Below are 15147 nucleotides of genomic sequence, written 5' to 3'. Positions count from 1 at the left end.
TGCCAGGGCTTTTTCAAAAATCCCAAGTACATGAGCGTGCAAAACACAGCATTGTAAAAACTCTAAAATTTTTTACAGGGAAACAATGGCAGTGAACCCACAAATCAACCAATTTTTCAATGAGAGAGGAATCCTGCTGTGGTAGAAAGTGCAATAATCAGGAAGAATAAAGAACTACTTTCTAGATCCTGTTGTGATATCCTAACTCACTCATCCAAGGGGCTTCTGGTCTTGAGCTGAAAAATGAAAGACTTAGATCTCTGTGGGTCTAAAATTGCCTTTTCCTAAATCAATGGTTAACTTCCATAACTTACAGTGGTTTGGGGATTCGGGGAGAGGGGCAAAATACGTTCAGGTCACAATTTTCAGGACGTTGAAAGCATTCTGGTTAATAATTTGACAGAAGTGCCATCTTCAGGTAGCACAATTACAGAGAAGAAGCTGGGGAAGCCCGCCCTGCCGGTCAAGGGTGACTTAAAACTTTGCGGGAAAGACTGATCACCCGGGTTGTATACGGACGCCACGTGTGTAAAAACATCTTAAACAATTAAGGTAGTTGAACAGAAATCAGGCCCACCCACAGTGGAAGCGCCCTGGGGGCGTTGAAAGGCCAGCCAGCGCTGCAAGCCCAGGGGTCGCCCCCGGGGCTGGGCCCTCCAGTTGTCCTCAGCACCCTAACTCCAAAGAAGCACGGCACGAACCTAAATACTCCTCCCTTTACCCCAAGCTCTTCCCACCGCTTCCTAAGTCCCGAAACGACGCTGAACCCCATTCATCTGGATCTGGGGTGGGGAGAGTGAGGGGAAGACTAGCAGCGCGAGCCGCAGCAGCAGAAGAGGCCAGGCCTTGGGACCAGCCAAAATGCTGGGTTTAAGCCCCGATCCAACCGCAGCGCCTCTGGTGAGAGGACCTCTCTGGCAGTCTGGGCGCGGGAAGCCGGCGGCCGGAGGAGGGATGGGGAGAAAAAGTGCGAGGTCCTTACCCGCTGCAAGGTTGGCCGCTACCGGCTGCTGCCGGCGGCTCCAGTATCGGAGGCCGGAGGCGGCTCCACGGAGCCGCAAGGAGGCTGCCATGCTGCCCCCGCCCCGCCTCCCCACGATGACCTCCGCGGTACTTGGCTCACCCACTGACTGCTAGGGTGCGTGGTGCGGCGGGCGGGCCCGACTGCGGCGTGGGGCCGCACGCGCATGCGCCCTGCCGCTCGGGGCGGGCACCTACCCCCAAGGGGAGGAGCTCGGCGCGGAGAGGCGCGGCCCGGCGGGACCTGGGCGGTCAATCCCCTTACGGACAGGGAAGAAGACCAATCAGAATTCCTCTCTCCTCCGCCCTTCGCGAACCACCAATAGGGGGCCTTTTCTGACGCTCACGTCGTGAACCCTGGCCCCACCTCAAGCCCTTCCCTCATTTACAGACCGTGGGCTGGAGTCTCCTTGTTTACGGAAAGGCGGAGGGTGTGTGGGAGGCGGTGGCTGTCACTACCGCCTCCTTGGAGCACCTGACCCCCCCCCCAGAGCCGCCCCCTCGGAGTGTTGTAACTGCGCGTGTTGCAGGCAAGGACAGAACTTTGACTCGTGGCAGCTGCAGCAGTATTTAGGCAACAGCAGAAATTCGCGGTCTCCCAGTACAGGGATCCATTTTTAACCTCAATGATGTGGGTCTCCTAATGTTAACATTTGTATTTTTAGTGTCTGTTCATTGAGAAACAGTCACAGAAATCTACCATGAATACCAGTAATAACTGTTTCAAATCCATTTGATTTTATTTACCCCAGCAGTTTCTCCACAGATATGAAAAATAGCAGAAAAACAACATTTTTCTCTTTGAGGGATAGAATTACTAGGAACTTGCACTGTTTATTCCAATATATATTTTTCTAATGTTTGAAAATTCTGCATCCGTTTCACAAGCAAAAATGAAGGTAAGTGAACACGCAGAAAATAGTGTATACGTTTATCTGTCAGAAGGAGATTTGCTCATTCTTCTGTCTGTGCTTGGTGTACATACTTGAATCTCTCGGCCCTTTGGCCATAATTGCAGGGCTTCCCCTCCCCCAGTAACCTCTTTTGTATTGGGTGTCATGAGCACACGAAAGGAAGACTTGTGGCCTTTTCAGAAAGATAGTACTGGAGGAAAGAGTGAGGAGTGACTAGGGCAATAGGAACCCCTGGGTGTACACCACCCCCATAAGTTCATTTTATTTGTTCATTTGCCTAGGTTGTTCTTACCCAACCTTTTAATCTAAGTAGCAGAGTCAACAAATTTAACTTTGACCATTTTTACCTCTGCCCAGTCACTCATGGAGTTCAAAGTACCTAAAGGAATTGGATAATTTCCAAGCAGGCTCCCCCAGGGTTCTGGGCATGCTAGCAATGTTTCCAGAAACTGGTACAAAGGGCAAGATTCCCATTGGTAACTGGTAGAAAAACAATTCGCTTCTTTGGCTGTCTCTCCACCCCAGCTCTCTACTCCACATCAACCAAAAAGGAGGAAGGGAGGAAGAATGGGAAGAAAAAATTATTTGAACTATTGGGACAGTCTCCTAGATCTGGGTCCCTTCCCAAATCTATTTATTGGTTTCTGGAGCATTTCCTATCTGATCCTCTCTTCCTGGTTTATTTAAGATTCAGCTGGAATAGACGTCCTGCAGCCAATAAATGTAGCCTTCAGGTTTGTATAATTAATGATTGAAATGCCAGTCTGCCTTTCAGCTGTCACCCTACATAGCAGAGCTATTTACAACACAGGCCAACATACCAATTTGATCTCACAGCTCCTAAAGTGCATATCCCAGTCCTCTTGAGGTTTTTATATCGAATCAGATGGTTTTTGTCATTTTTATTGGGAACTACTGTTTTTGTTTCTCTAGGTTGTTTATGGGGCTCTCTTCTTGAAAATTAGTATTGCTTTACAAAAGTCTGCCTCTACAAACAGTGTTTCCCTAGGGCTGGAAGGGGAGAGGAGAAGTTCAGAAAAGAGAGCAAGCAGAGCTACAGCTGCACATGAGGTCTTTTTATTGGCTTTTTTTTTTTTTCAACTGATGTGATGGCTTTGAAAAAAGAGTGAGCAGCATTGAAAGTTTGATTCTTTTTGCTTAAGTAGGACCAGGGTATAAGTCTCAATTTCTCCATATCCTTACATCATGTAATTTAATGTCTCCTCCCAGAATTCCTGTACTGATTCATAAATTAAGGCTCTGAGATTTTCATGAAAGTTTTCTCATAAGCACTATGATTTTTTTAAGTAACTATTACTGTTTGAAGATGCTCACAGATCTTACTGTATTGCAGAGGCAGTTACTGCCAACAGCTGGCTTTATTTGATTGCCTTACTGATGTCTTTGTTGGAAAGGCACTGCACCTTCTCCCCAAGTCTCTGCCACATAGTTTTTCTTGAAATTGTGTTTCAGTGCAACATAGGCTCTTGACTTCTGCTTCTGGGAGGATGTAGTAGATATATTTGCCTGAAAGTCATCGGGGAGCCCAGGTCTTTTGAGCATGAACTGCCTGTTCTCCTTGCTTGGGATGGTGCAAATAAACCCTTACTTTGCTGCAAACACCCACTGTCAGAGTTTGGCTTTCCACTCTGCAGGCACATGACCTTTGCTCCATAACAGTAAGACTGAATGGTGGAGAAAAGAAGGCATACCAGCTAGGACCTTAGGATCCAAAGAGGAAGACAAAGGTAAATTCTTGGGTTTTTGCTTAGCCTTTTATATCACATACGGGTAGTGAAGAACCAAAAACCAGAAATCCAAAATTGCCAAGAGGCACAAACAATAATGTCCCAGTAAAAGGCTGCTCTCTTTAGCCAAAAGACCAAAAAAGAGGCAACTTAGCAAGACAGATAACCTTTAGAAAATAACCACACTACTGTAGACAAACACTACATAATACAAACCTGTGGCCCCACCTCCACCCCGGCCTGCAAAGGCCTTGTGAGGGGTCAAGGCTTCCACACTTCAAGGCCATAATGAGACACCCCAACATCCTAACACCCTAGTCCCTCTACACCTCCACCCCATTATGTGGTGTCAGAGAAGGCCAAGTAGAGAGACAAGACTTTTCCCACTGCTGGATGGTAATGAGTACCCATCCACACATACACAGACGCTCTCCACCCCTATCCCCAAGGTGTCATTGTACACCACGTAGGGAGCCTGGACTTCCACCCCTACCTGACAGTAATGAGGCACCCCTCTCTTTCTTGGCCAGAGTGGAGTCAGAGGGGCCTAATGGAGAGGTTGGACTTCCACCACTACCCAGCGGTAAGAAGGCCACCCCTCCCCGCCATGGTATCATGGAGGCTACATGGGGAGCATTCCTACCCCTCTCAGCTAGGGGAGTACCAGTGGGAGCCGAGTGGGGAGTTGAAATTCCCACCCCCACCCACCGCATTGGTGTCAACAGAGGCAAAATGGGGAACCTGACTTCTGTCCCCACCTGGCATTGACAGAAGTGGTGTCTCTCCTCCATCCCCTTGCCAGAGCAATGTCAGAAAAAGCCAGCTAAAATAGGAGATTAAAATAAGATCCAGAGTGTTATAATACCCCAAAATCCGTGTTTCAATTGGAAATCACTCATCATACCAAGAACCAAGAAGACTGCAAACTAGTGGGGAAAAAAAGTCAATACAAAACTGACAGAGAAGTTAAAATTATCTGACAAACATGTTGAAGCAGCCATCAGAATAATGTTTCAGTGAATGATTAGAACACACTTAAAACAAATGGAAAAAAATAGTCTCAGCAAAGAAATAGCAGATATAATGAAATAAATGGAAATTTTATAATTGAAGAATGTAATAACAAATTAAAAAACAACAACAACAAATCTCAACGAATGAGCTCTACAGCAGATTGGAGCTAAAAATCAGTGAACAGGAAGCTAGAACAATAGAAATTACCCAATCTCAACAACAGAGAGGAAAATAGACTGGAAAAAAAAAGAAAACCCATGGCTTCAGCGATCCATATCATAACTGATCTAATATTCATGTCCTCAGAATCTGGGAAAGAGGAAAAAAGACTTTCCCAACAAGGCCTGTGCGATCTAATTATTGTTACATCTGTCCCCAAGCTATTACTGTTAATCTCTCACCTCCATGATAAAATGATACTGTCTCTCTTGTCAGATCACTGAGCTCCCAGGTTCTCTCTCTCTCTCCCTCCCTCTGTCTCTCAATTTCTTTTCCACAACAAGTTCTGGTATCCCTTCTCTACCACACTCTTTAGGACTCAATTCTTAATGACTTTCTTCTTATAAACTCCCCGTTACAAAACAAATGAGTCACAAGTATGAAATGTACACTGTGGGGAGTATAGTCAAAACCTATGTAATATCTTTGTATGGTGACAGGTGGTAACTAGACTTATCATGGTGTTCATTTTGAAATGTATAGAACAATAAAAGCACTATACTGTGCACCCGGAACTAATATAGTATTGTAGGTCAATTATACTTCAAAAACAAAGTCATAGAAAAAGATCAGATTTGTGATTAAGAGAGACAGGGGGTGGGGAACAGGAGAACTGGATGAAGGTAGTCAAATATAAGATAAATAAGTACTAGGGATGTAATGTACATCTTGATAAATACAATTTACACGCCATATGATATGTATGAAAGTTAAAAGAGTAAATCCTAAGAGTTCTCATTACAAGGAAAAAAATTTTCTTCATTTTTCTTTTATTTTGCATCTGTATTAGATGATGGATCTTCACAAAACTTATTGTGGTAATCATTTCATGATATATATAATTCAAATCCTTATGCTATATACCATAAATTTACATGGTGCTGTGTGTCAATTATATCTCAATAAAACTGGAAGGGAAAAAAAATAAACAAATGACCTTCCTCAAGAAGTTTTTTTGGGGGAGGAGGAGAGAGGCAGACAATAAGCAAGCAGTCAAGAAAATGATCACGTTTGATTAAGAAACTATATCCAAAGATACTTTCAAAAATTGCACCAGTTAGAGGGAGGGTATAGCTCAAGTGGTAGAGTGTGTGCTTAGCATGCATGAAGTTTGATCCCCAGTACCTCCATTAAATAAACGAACAAACCTATTTACCTGCCCCTCCCCCCAAAAAAGAAAAATAATTATACCAGTTAGCATCAGGTTTGGCGAAATGAAACGGAAAGGCCAGTGATAGCAGTCTGGTTTATCCTCATAGAAGAGAAGTCTAGATGTAGGCAAACCAGGGTTATTATGGAAACTCTGAGTTATCAAAGATCCAGGCTCCTCTTTTTGTTTTACTATCTGGCGCTGGTATGTGGCCTCATGATTATTTCATGATCCAGAGTGGCTGCTGGTGGTTCCAGAAAACAGAAAAGAAAGGGAAAAAGGAAAGGAAAAGGGTGTGTCAGTGGATTGTCCTCATTTTCAGAATTCTTCCTGTAAGTCCTACTACACAATTTCCCTTCCCCCGCTGGCCAGAATTTAGTCATTTAGCCATTCTTAGCTGCAAAGAAAGATTAGAAATGTAGTCTTTTAGCCTGGGGATAGGTGGGTGTGGAAGAACAATGGATTTGGATACACTGATAAAACATTGATAAAATGATTGAATTGTGTCCCAAATTGCGAGCATTCCTAAGGACAAACTATACATTTATTGAAATGGGTTAGAGCTTGTCATGTATAGAAATATTTATCAACAGTTACATATGTGCGCAGGTTAGTATACGTACGTATGGCTCCTTGCTCTGGTATCTGAGAAGGCTTGGAAGCAATGATATTCCAGTAGCAATGAGCATACCTAGTGTTTTGTATTTTCCAGTGACATGTCTACCTTTGACTGTGGTGGGCAACAATTATCAAACCTTGTAAATATGGATTACACAAGGTTATTGAATAAATTTAATTACCATGAAATAAATATTCGTTGAGTCTGCCAATAATTATGATTATACAATCTAATTTATACTCATAATTATTTTACTTACTTTATGGTCCTTAACATGTAAATTCAATATAAACATTTGATCAGATTAATTAATTATATTCCTTTGATCTGTTTTATAAAACATATAAACATATTACTGCTCATAAATACTATGGAGCACATACTACACACTTTTTAATGTGACATGATAGTAACTAGACTGAATCTTATCTCTTTCAATAGTGTCTGGGGTGGAAAGGTGCTATAAATCCACAAAATCCTCATTATACTTCATCCTAATAATTCTGTTTCTCAGTCAGGGACCTGAATTTCCATCACCTCTGGAAAAAAAAATTCAGAATCATGGTTACATTTTTGGGAGCTATTTAAAGTAATAGGAAGAATTAAGAATATTGGACGGCAGGGGAGGGTACAGGTCAAGTGGTAGAGCGCATGCTCAGCATGCACGAGGTCCTGGGTTCAATCCCAGTACCTCCATTAAAAAAATAATTCAATAAATAAACCTAATTGCCTCCCCCCACAAAACAACAGTAACAACAAAAAAAGAATATTAGACAGGAAGGTGTACCAATATTGACTATTTTAATTCAAATAAAGACAGCATATCAATTCAAACTTCAGGTTACAAGTGATTTAAAATTTTCATTTGCTTAAATAAATCAAAGAAATGTATTGGTTCCCATTATGGAAAAGAGCCTGTTGGGCCTGGCTTTAAGACAGACCTGTTCTCTGTGTCTCCGCTCCGCCCGCTGCAGAGCTGCTGCACCTACAGGCATCATACCGTTTGCTGCAGTTACTCCCATAGCGGTTACTGATGGCTGTAGCTGCTTATCCTCTCATCTGGCACCATCCCTGGGCTGTATAAGACCTTCTTCCTCCTGGAAGAGAGAGGATACTTTCTTCTTCACAGAACTCCTCCTCTGATCAGATTCTAGCTTATCTTTGGACCGACTATTATGGCCAAGGCAATGGAATCAGGGCCCATTTCTGGAGTTGAAGCTCAGTTCATTCTCACTCAAACCAAATGACTTGAGAGTAGTGGATGAGGAAAAGGTAGGTACTGTTTTTTAACCCAAAGTGGGCTGAAAGGCTACAGAATAACAACAATGGCTGTCAGCCTCAGTGACTGAGCAAATTAGCACGTGAACACAACTCTAGATAGGCTGTTAAACTGGAACTCCAAGTAAAATCTGGGCCCCAAAATGTAAACATTGCTTCTAAAAATTGGCATCAGCCTGTCTTTGGACAAGTCACACATTCCCCTATATTCATGTCATGCTTATGTAACTAGCATTAGCCCTTTTGTGATTGAGGATGCAGTGCATCACCTTTGTCCAAAACCTCTGTCATTTTTGTTAAAATTGATACAGCTTGGGATATATCAATTAAAACAAAAATAACAAGTTTTTGGTTTTGCTTTTGTTTATTTAGTTTTGCTTAAGGATGTAATTACCAGAGGCCCATGACATAATTTTGGTGGCCTTTGGTCACAATGATATTTCCTAGTCAGATTATTTCTATATGGTCCAGTTCATCTGTGAAGATCGTAAAGACATGGTTTACAATCCCAAATGAATGATAGAACTTTTCCAAAATACCAAAGCCCAGGCCTCATTCAAAAGTAATTCCTGGGGTGAGTCATTGAGCATTTGAATGTATTTTTTTATTTTCTCAAATAATTTGGCTGCAGAATGAATATTGAGAGCGAGTGCCATATAAGGTAAAACTAAGATGTAAGAAATGCTCAGAAACTAGTCATGTGACTGTGGACATAGAGTGAAAGAAGGTATGAGAGATACCTGGGAGGCAAAATTGATAGTACCGGTTACTTCCAGAAGGTGAAGGACACTTGAAAGAGAAGAAATAATCAGGTAGACCCTTAGGTTTTTGGCTTGGATGACTGGGTAGATGAAAATGCCATTTCCCACGATAGAAAAATGGGTTGTGTTGAATTTAAAGTGGACGTGTTCAGCAGGGAGGGTATGGCTTAGTGATAAAGGGCTGCTTAGCATGTATGAAGTCCTGGGTTCCATCCCCAATACCTCCATTAAGTAAAAATAATAAATAATAATAATAAGTAAATCTGATTTCCCCCCCCAATAAATACATACATACATAAATCTATAAATAAATAAAGCGGACATGTCCAGGGCCAGTTTGCCATATGGAGAGTTTAAGTTAGACATATACATTTGGAAGCCATGGGCTAATAGACGATAATGAAAGTCTTGGGTGTAGATGGGATCCCTCAGAACATTTCTAGAGTGGATAAAACTCCAGAGAACACTCCAGGGGGTGGGTGGAAGAATTAGAGCATATATAAAGACCAAGAGAGAGAGTCCAGAGAAGAAGGGAAATGAGGACAGAGTGACATCAGAGAAGTCAAAGCAGGAGAGCAGTTCAAGGAAGGAATATTTCATAAGCTCCAGTTCTTATCAAGGGAGAAGCATGAGAAGCAAAGAGAAATATTTCTAGGCTTTTGCAACTAAGAATTATTGTTACATTTAATAAAGGAGAGTAGTTGCAATGAAATGGTGGGGCCAGATCATGATAGATGGAGGACAAATGGCAAAATGGGCAAATGGAGACAATGAATATGGTTGGTTGTTTTTTTTTTTTCCAGGAAACTTGGCCTGTGAAGGAAAGGAGAAATTAGCAGGAAGTAAATTTCAAGGGTGTTTTTTATTTGTTTGTTTCCAATGTATTTTTTTCTTTTATTGAAGTATAGTTGTTGTACAATATTATATGTTTCAGGTATACAGCATAGTGATTCACAATTTTTAAGGGTTATACTCCACATGTAGTTATTATAAAATATTGGCTATGTTCCCTATGTTGTACAGTATATCCTTGCATCTTATTTTATATCTAGTAGTTTGTCCCTCTTCTCTCCCTACCCCTATATTGCCCCTCTCCTCTTCCGTCTCCCCACTGGTAACCACTAGTTTATTCTCTATATCTGAGTCTGCTTCTTTTTTGTTATATTCACTAGTTTGTTGTATTTTTTAGATTCCACGTGTTAGTGATAACATACAGGATTTGTCTTTCTCTGTCTGACTTATTTTACTAAGCATAATATTCTCTGGGTCCATCCATGTTGCTGCAACTTCTGTCTTTTTCAAGTCACTTATTTTGGGACCTGGGTCACTCACAGACAAACCTAATTCTAACTAGTAAGTCTAATTAGAATACATCTATGAATGTTTATTAAAACATTTAAAATATTGTTTTCTAAGAATTTTTAGTAGTATACTATAAGAAAATTCTCATGATATAATGTTAAGTGAAAAAAATCAGGCCACAAAATTGCTATTGCAATATTTTATAATTTTGTATTATATGAAATGTATATATATACATATATATATATGCATAGGGAAAAACATAGGATTATAGATATTTTTCCTTCTCTCTGCTTTTCTTCACCTTCCGTACCTCATCATACATTAAAATCAGTTCCAGACAAACCAAAGACCTATACATGGAAGACAAAACTTTAAAGTTATTAGAAGAAAATATGGAAGAATACCTTTATGACTCTGGGATAAAAAAGGATTTTTCAACAAGTCACAAATGTACAAATGATAAAGAGAAGTATTAATATATTCAACAGTACTATAATTAAGATCATCTACTCATCAAAAGATACCAAAGAGAAAGTGAAAAAACAAGCCACTGGAAAGAGATATTTGCAACACATAAAATCATCAAAGGAACAATATACAAAATCTATTTTTAGAAATCCCACAAATGAATATGAAACAACTGATAGAAAAAATAGGTAAAAGATATAAACAAGTACTTCATTAATGATCACAGAATGCATATTACAGTCACAATGAAGAGATGAAGCAACAGAAACTTTCTTACACAGCTAGGAGTATAAATTGGGTCAACAACGTTGGAAAATTATTCAACATTACCTAGGAAATTTGCACAAACTTGGTCATTCCATTCTTAAATACTTAGCTTAAGGAAAACATCTGTATGTCCATTAGGAGCCCTGTGCAGCAAAAAGCTAGAAACAACCCAGATATTCAATGGAACATCTGAATACATTGTGGTCTGGGTATAAAAGGGAACATCATTACAGCAGTGAGAATGAATGGAATATAGCTGCTCTTGTCAACATGCATGACCCTAAAAGCAAATTAGAGCAAATCACAAAAGAATAAATAATTTTATATAGAGCTCAAAACAGTCAAAAATGCAAAAAGTATTTCTTTTTATGAATACATACACATGTAGTAAAACTATACTAAAGCAAGTGAATGATTAACACAGATTTCAGTGTAGAGGTTACCTCTGATTGGGAGGTAAGGGAGGCAGGGTTGATGCGGAAGAGGCACACGGAAACCTGAAAAACCATTAGCAAAGTTCTGTTTCTTAAACTTTGTGATAGATACTGGTGTTCATTTCATTATTATTCTTTAAATAGTAATAAGATTATTGTGATATTTGTAAATATATCATATACTTTTTTATATGTCTTATTTTGCAGTTTAAAAGAGGTTTTAAAAGGAACAACTTGGAGCTAATTTTTTTAAACTAAGCCACAGGCCCATAGTGTGTCCTGACGATGTAAATTTTTTTACAAATTGATCGTTAGGGCACATTTCAAAGCATCATCTCCTGGTTCTGACAAATTATATTCAAAGAAGTTAGTGTTTTGTATAGTTTTGGTCATGGGGCATAAAACTGAGCAGAACATTTTCAGTGTCCTTTGCAGCTAGCTATGGCTGTATGACTCTATTTGGGCCAACAGGATACAAGCAGAAGTGATAGGTGCATGTCCAGGTCTTTCCTTAGAGTTGGATTCCCATGCCCTGGACATTTTCTCTCCTATTGCCCGGACATGAAGGGGCCCAGTCGCAACTCTGTGGATAAAGACAACAGCCAAGGAGATGGTGAAATGATAAAATGGAAAATGCTCAGGTTTCAATGGAACCTGGACCTCTTGTGGAACAGGACCACAAGGCCAGCCCTGGACTGCTTACCCTAGACTGTTGGAGTGACTATATTCAGGAGTCTGATTATATTCTGGAATCTCTTTATTGCAGCAGCTCAGTTTGTACCTTGACTTATAAAGCCATTGTCATTCTTTATGTGTTCCTTGTAAACTTCGGTAGAGTAGACAGACATGACTCTGAAAATAGTACAGTATAGTATTATCTGCATGAAAACCAGCTGCTTCCATTGCCTAGAAATTTCATTATCTCAGTGTCCAGGAGCGATTGGGCCCTGAGACTGGGACAAGTCTCAAATGCACAAGAGACCAAAGTAGACACCTAAGTCTAAATGTATTAATTTCCTAGGAGAAATAAAAAAAGCAACACCCCTGTAAGTATAATTAACTCATTCTCTCCCCAGCTATGATGCTATGTAGAAAGCTAAATCATCAGAAACCATTTCAGTGACTTCAGAAATTTTTAAAGTTCATGAAGTCGACTCATCCTCTCCCCGAGGCAGACCTACATGGAACTGAGAGGGTTGCTTCGTGAGCATGAAGTCAAAACAAGGAGAAACTGATGAATCAAATGTCTAGTGAATGTCCTTTCACTTTTGTGACTGTAGTGACAGGAAGTACTCAAAATCAAATGCCCAAATCTCCTATGTTTATTTCACATGAGAAGTGATGTTGCCACTGGGACCAGGAATCAAAGACTGACAGTAAGGTTTCCTTTTCCCCTGGAAATAGGCACTATCAATGTTTGTCTCTGTGTTTCTTCTTTTCTTATCCCAAGGGCTGGTCCAAAAGAGTGTTCCTGGTTTTTAATGAGATTTTCACCTGTTTTGGAAGAAAAAAAATTCTCCCTGAATTAGTGGACTTCCAGGGAGCAATTCCCTTTGTTCTGAGAATTATTAGTTTTTGGTAGTAAAACATCTTTCCTTTTATGCCATGATGGTGGCAGCAGACTGGTAGGTCTTTTTCATGCCAGGCTTTGGTAAATTGAAAAGTTGGCAGCACTTTATCAGGTCCTCCTGTTTTTTTTTTAACTGAGTCATAAAAGCTAAAGGCCTGGGACTACTGTTCTGTCCTCTCACAGATGAATGTTTTTTGTTTTGTCTTTTTGATTGACACATTCTTAAGATATGGTAATGACCTCAAGCTGGTAATACTGAAATTTACTGAGCCTTCAAGCTATCCTTTGGGTGATTCATTTTTAACTCATTTTTATGGCTAAATTCTTAGAGGTTTTATTTTATCTCATTTACAAGTTATCAGGGCATATCTTTATAGTCTTCCAGTATTTAGAACATCCTGTAAATTCACTCTCAAAGAGCACTAGAAGCATGTCTTATGACAATAATAATAACATCTACCATTTCCTGAGCACGTACTATATGCCAGGCACTGTAAGTTTTTTTGTGTGGATTAATTCAGGTAGTTCTTTCAGCAACCCTATGAAGTATTTACCATTATTATTTGCATTTTAAGATGAGATGATTAGGGCAGTAAGAGTTTATTCTTCTGTCCAAGATCATATAGCTAGTGACTAGACCTAGAACTAAGAACAGGCATCTGATCCCAAAGTGTATTTTCACATTATGTCTCTCAAAAAATCAGGGGCTGCCTTCTCACTGGGACTTTAAACCCTGTTTCCTGTAAGACAGTAAAACAGAGGAGGCCTAGTAGGGCTTTGTTTAGTATATTTTTAAATCTTTGATACTTTAAAAATATTCAGTGCTAAACCTAATTCACCTTTAACATAGAAATACATAAACAACTTGCATTTTCTAGAACAGAAAAATGACAATTCTTCTCAGTAACTCCCTCTGTCCTTTCTTACTCTTCTTTTGTGAACATTTTGTCCCTAAAGTAACTTCTGACTGCAGCTTTATCAAGAACAGTATTTCTTCAGAAAGAAGTTTTTCCTTGGGCTGAACTAGTTTTTTTCTTTTGTTTTGTTTTCTTTCTTGTTTTAACCTGCTCTGTCATTGTGACTGAGAAAAGACTAGCCCTTGTCTCTCTCTTCCCGTTTCTGGGACATGGGCCTTGGATTCTGTTCAAGGAGGGTCTTATCTCTGGTTTGTGTGTCTTTCTGCCATGCTGAATCCTCTAAAACCTCCTTGGCCTTCCTCCACTGACCTCTCTTGAGTGTACCCTTCCTAGAGGGTGTCTTTCGAGAGGTCTCTGTCATCTGCCAGTTTTCTACATACTGTTAGTCAGTCTCAGCTTTAGTGCTTTGGATCGCCCAGTCACATTCTGTAATGTTAGGTGTATCAAGGGGCTTGAGAAAGAAACCCATAATTCCTTAAGAAAGAAAATCAAACCAAAACTCACTTACATTGAAGTATCCCTCTAATGGGTCCTGTGTTACCTCATGTTTCAGGGGTCTCCAAGACCACCTCTAGGTTTAGGGATTGACTAGAAAGACAGGACTCAGCATACGGCCATACTCAAGCTGTGATTCATTTCAGCAGAAAGATACAAAGCACAATCTGCAAAGGTAAAAGGCACATGGGGCCAAGTCCAGAGAAAACCAAGCACAAGCTCCTGAGAATCCTCAGCTGGTGGAGTCACACAGGACGTGCTTAATTTCCCAGCATTTTACACATGTGAAATGTTACCTGCCAGGGAGGCTCATTAGAGTCTCTGTGCCCAAAGGTTTTATTGGGAGCTGGGGGCCAGTCACAAGGGCGTTCCCTGCCTAACACAAGCATGTGTTCAGCATAAACCACATTGTTGATATGAACAGTTTAGGTATAATGAGCCATTCTTATTAGTTAGAGTGATGGGAAGCTTTCCCAAATTCAAGTTTCCAGACACCAGTCACAGACCAAGCTTGTAAGGGGGCCTTTGAAAGGATAGCACTCAGTCTGCTATGTTGACTTTTTTAAATAACTGAGGGCACACAAATGAAGGAGATCTGGTAGAACAGGTTTATGGCAAAGTCCTTGAGGGAGAGTAAAGAGTCTGAGGCTGGAGCTTCCATATATAATTATCAAGTCCAAAGGTCTGTACTGGACAATGAGTGAGAAAGGAAACCAGAAATGGGAAATCAACCAGGAACCTGGCTGAAGTAAAGCCCACTGAGGCCTTTGATCAGAGGTGATTGATCCTGGGTACCCCTCCTGGTGCATAGCTGGATCAAATGCTTGAAGGATCAAATAGAGCCAAGACTGGCAAATGCTCTCCAGCTGCCCCCACAGCATGGCAAGGATATCTCAGAGAAGAAAGGTGCTCAGTAGCCACACATGGCCAGTAGCTACCATGGCTACCATATTGGACAGCTACCCCTT

The 15147-nt window shown here is 40.6% G+C and overlaps 1 protein-coding gene across 1 annotated transcript in view; it reads right to left on the bottom strand.

Moving 5' to 3' along the window:
• The window catches only part of HIBADH (3-hydroxyisobutyrate dehydrogenase), a 95915-nt gene extending 94730 nt beyond the window's left edge, over positions 1–1185 (bottom strand). The window contains exon 1 of the mRNA XM_006201836.3: positions 983–1185. Coding sequence (XP_006201898.1) covers positions 983–1073 — 91 coding nt within the window. The 5' untranslated portion in view covers positions 1074–1185. The remainder of the gene's footprint in view (positions 1–982) is intronic.
• Positions 1186–15147: the final 13962 nt, after the last annotated feature.

This window comes from Vicugna pacos, chromosome 7 (assembly GCF_048564905.1).
Source record: "Vicugna pacos chromosome 7, VicPac4, whole genome shotgun sequence".
Taxonomy (NCBI): domain Eukaryota; kingdom Metazoa; phylum Chordata; class Mammalia; order Artiodactyla; family Camelidae; genus Vicugna; species Vicugna pacos.
This window is presented reverse-complemented; position numbering and strand designations above follow the sequence as displayed.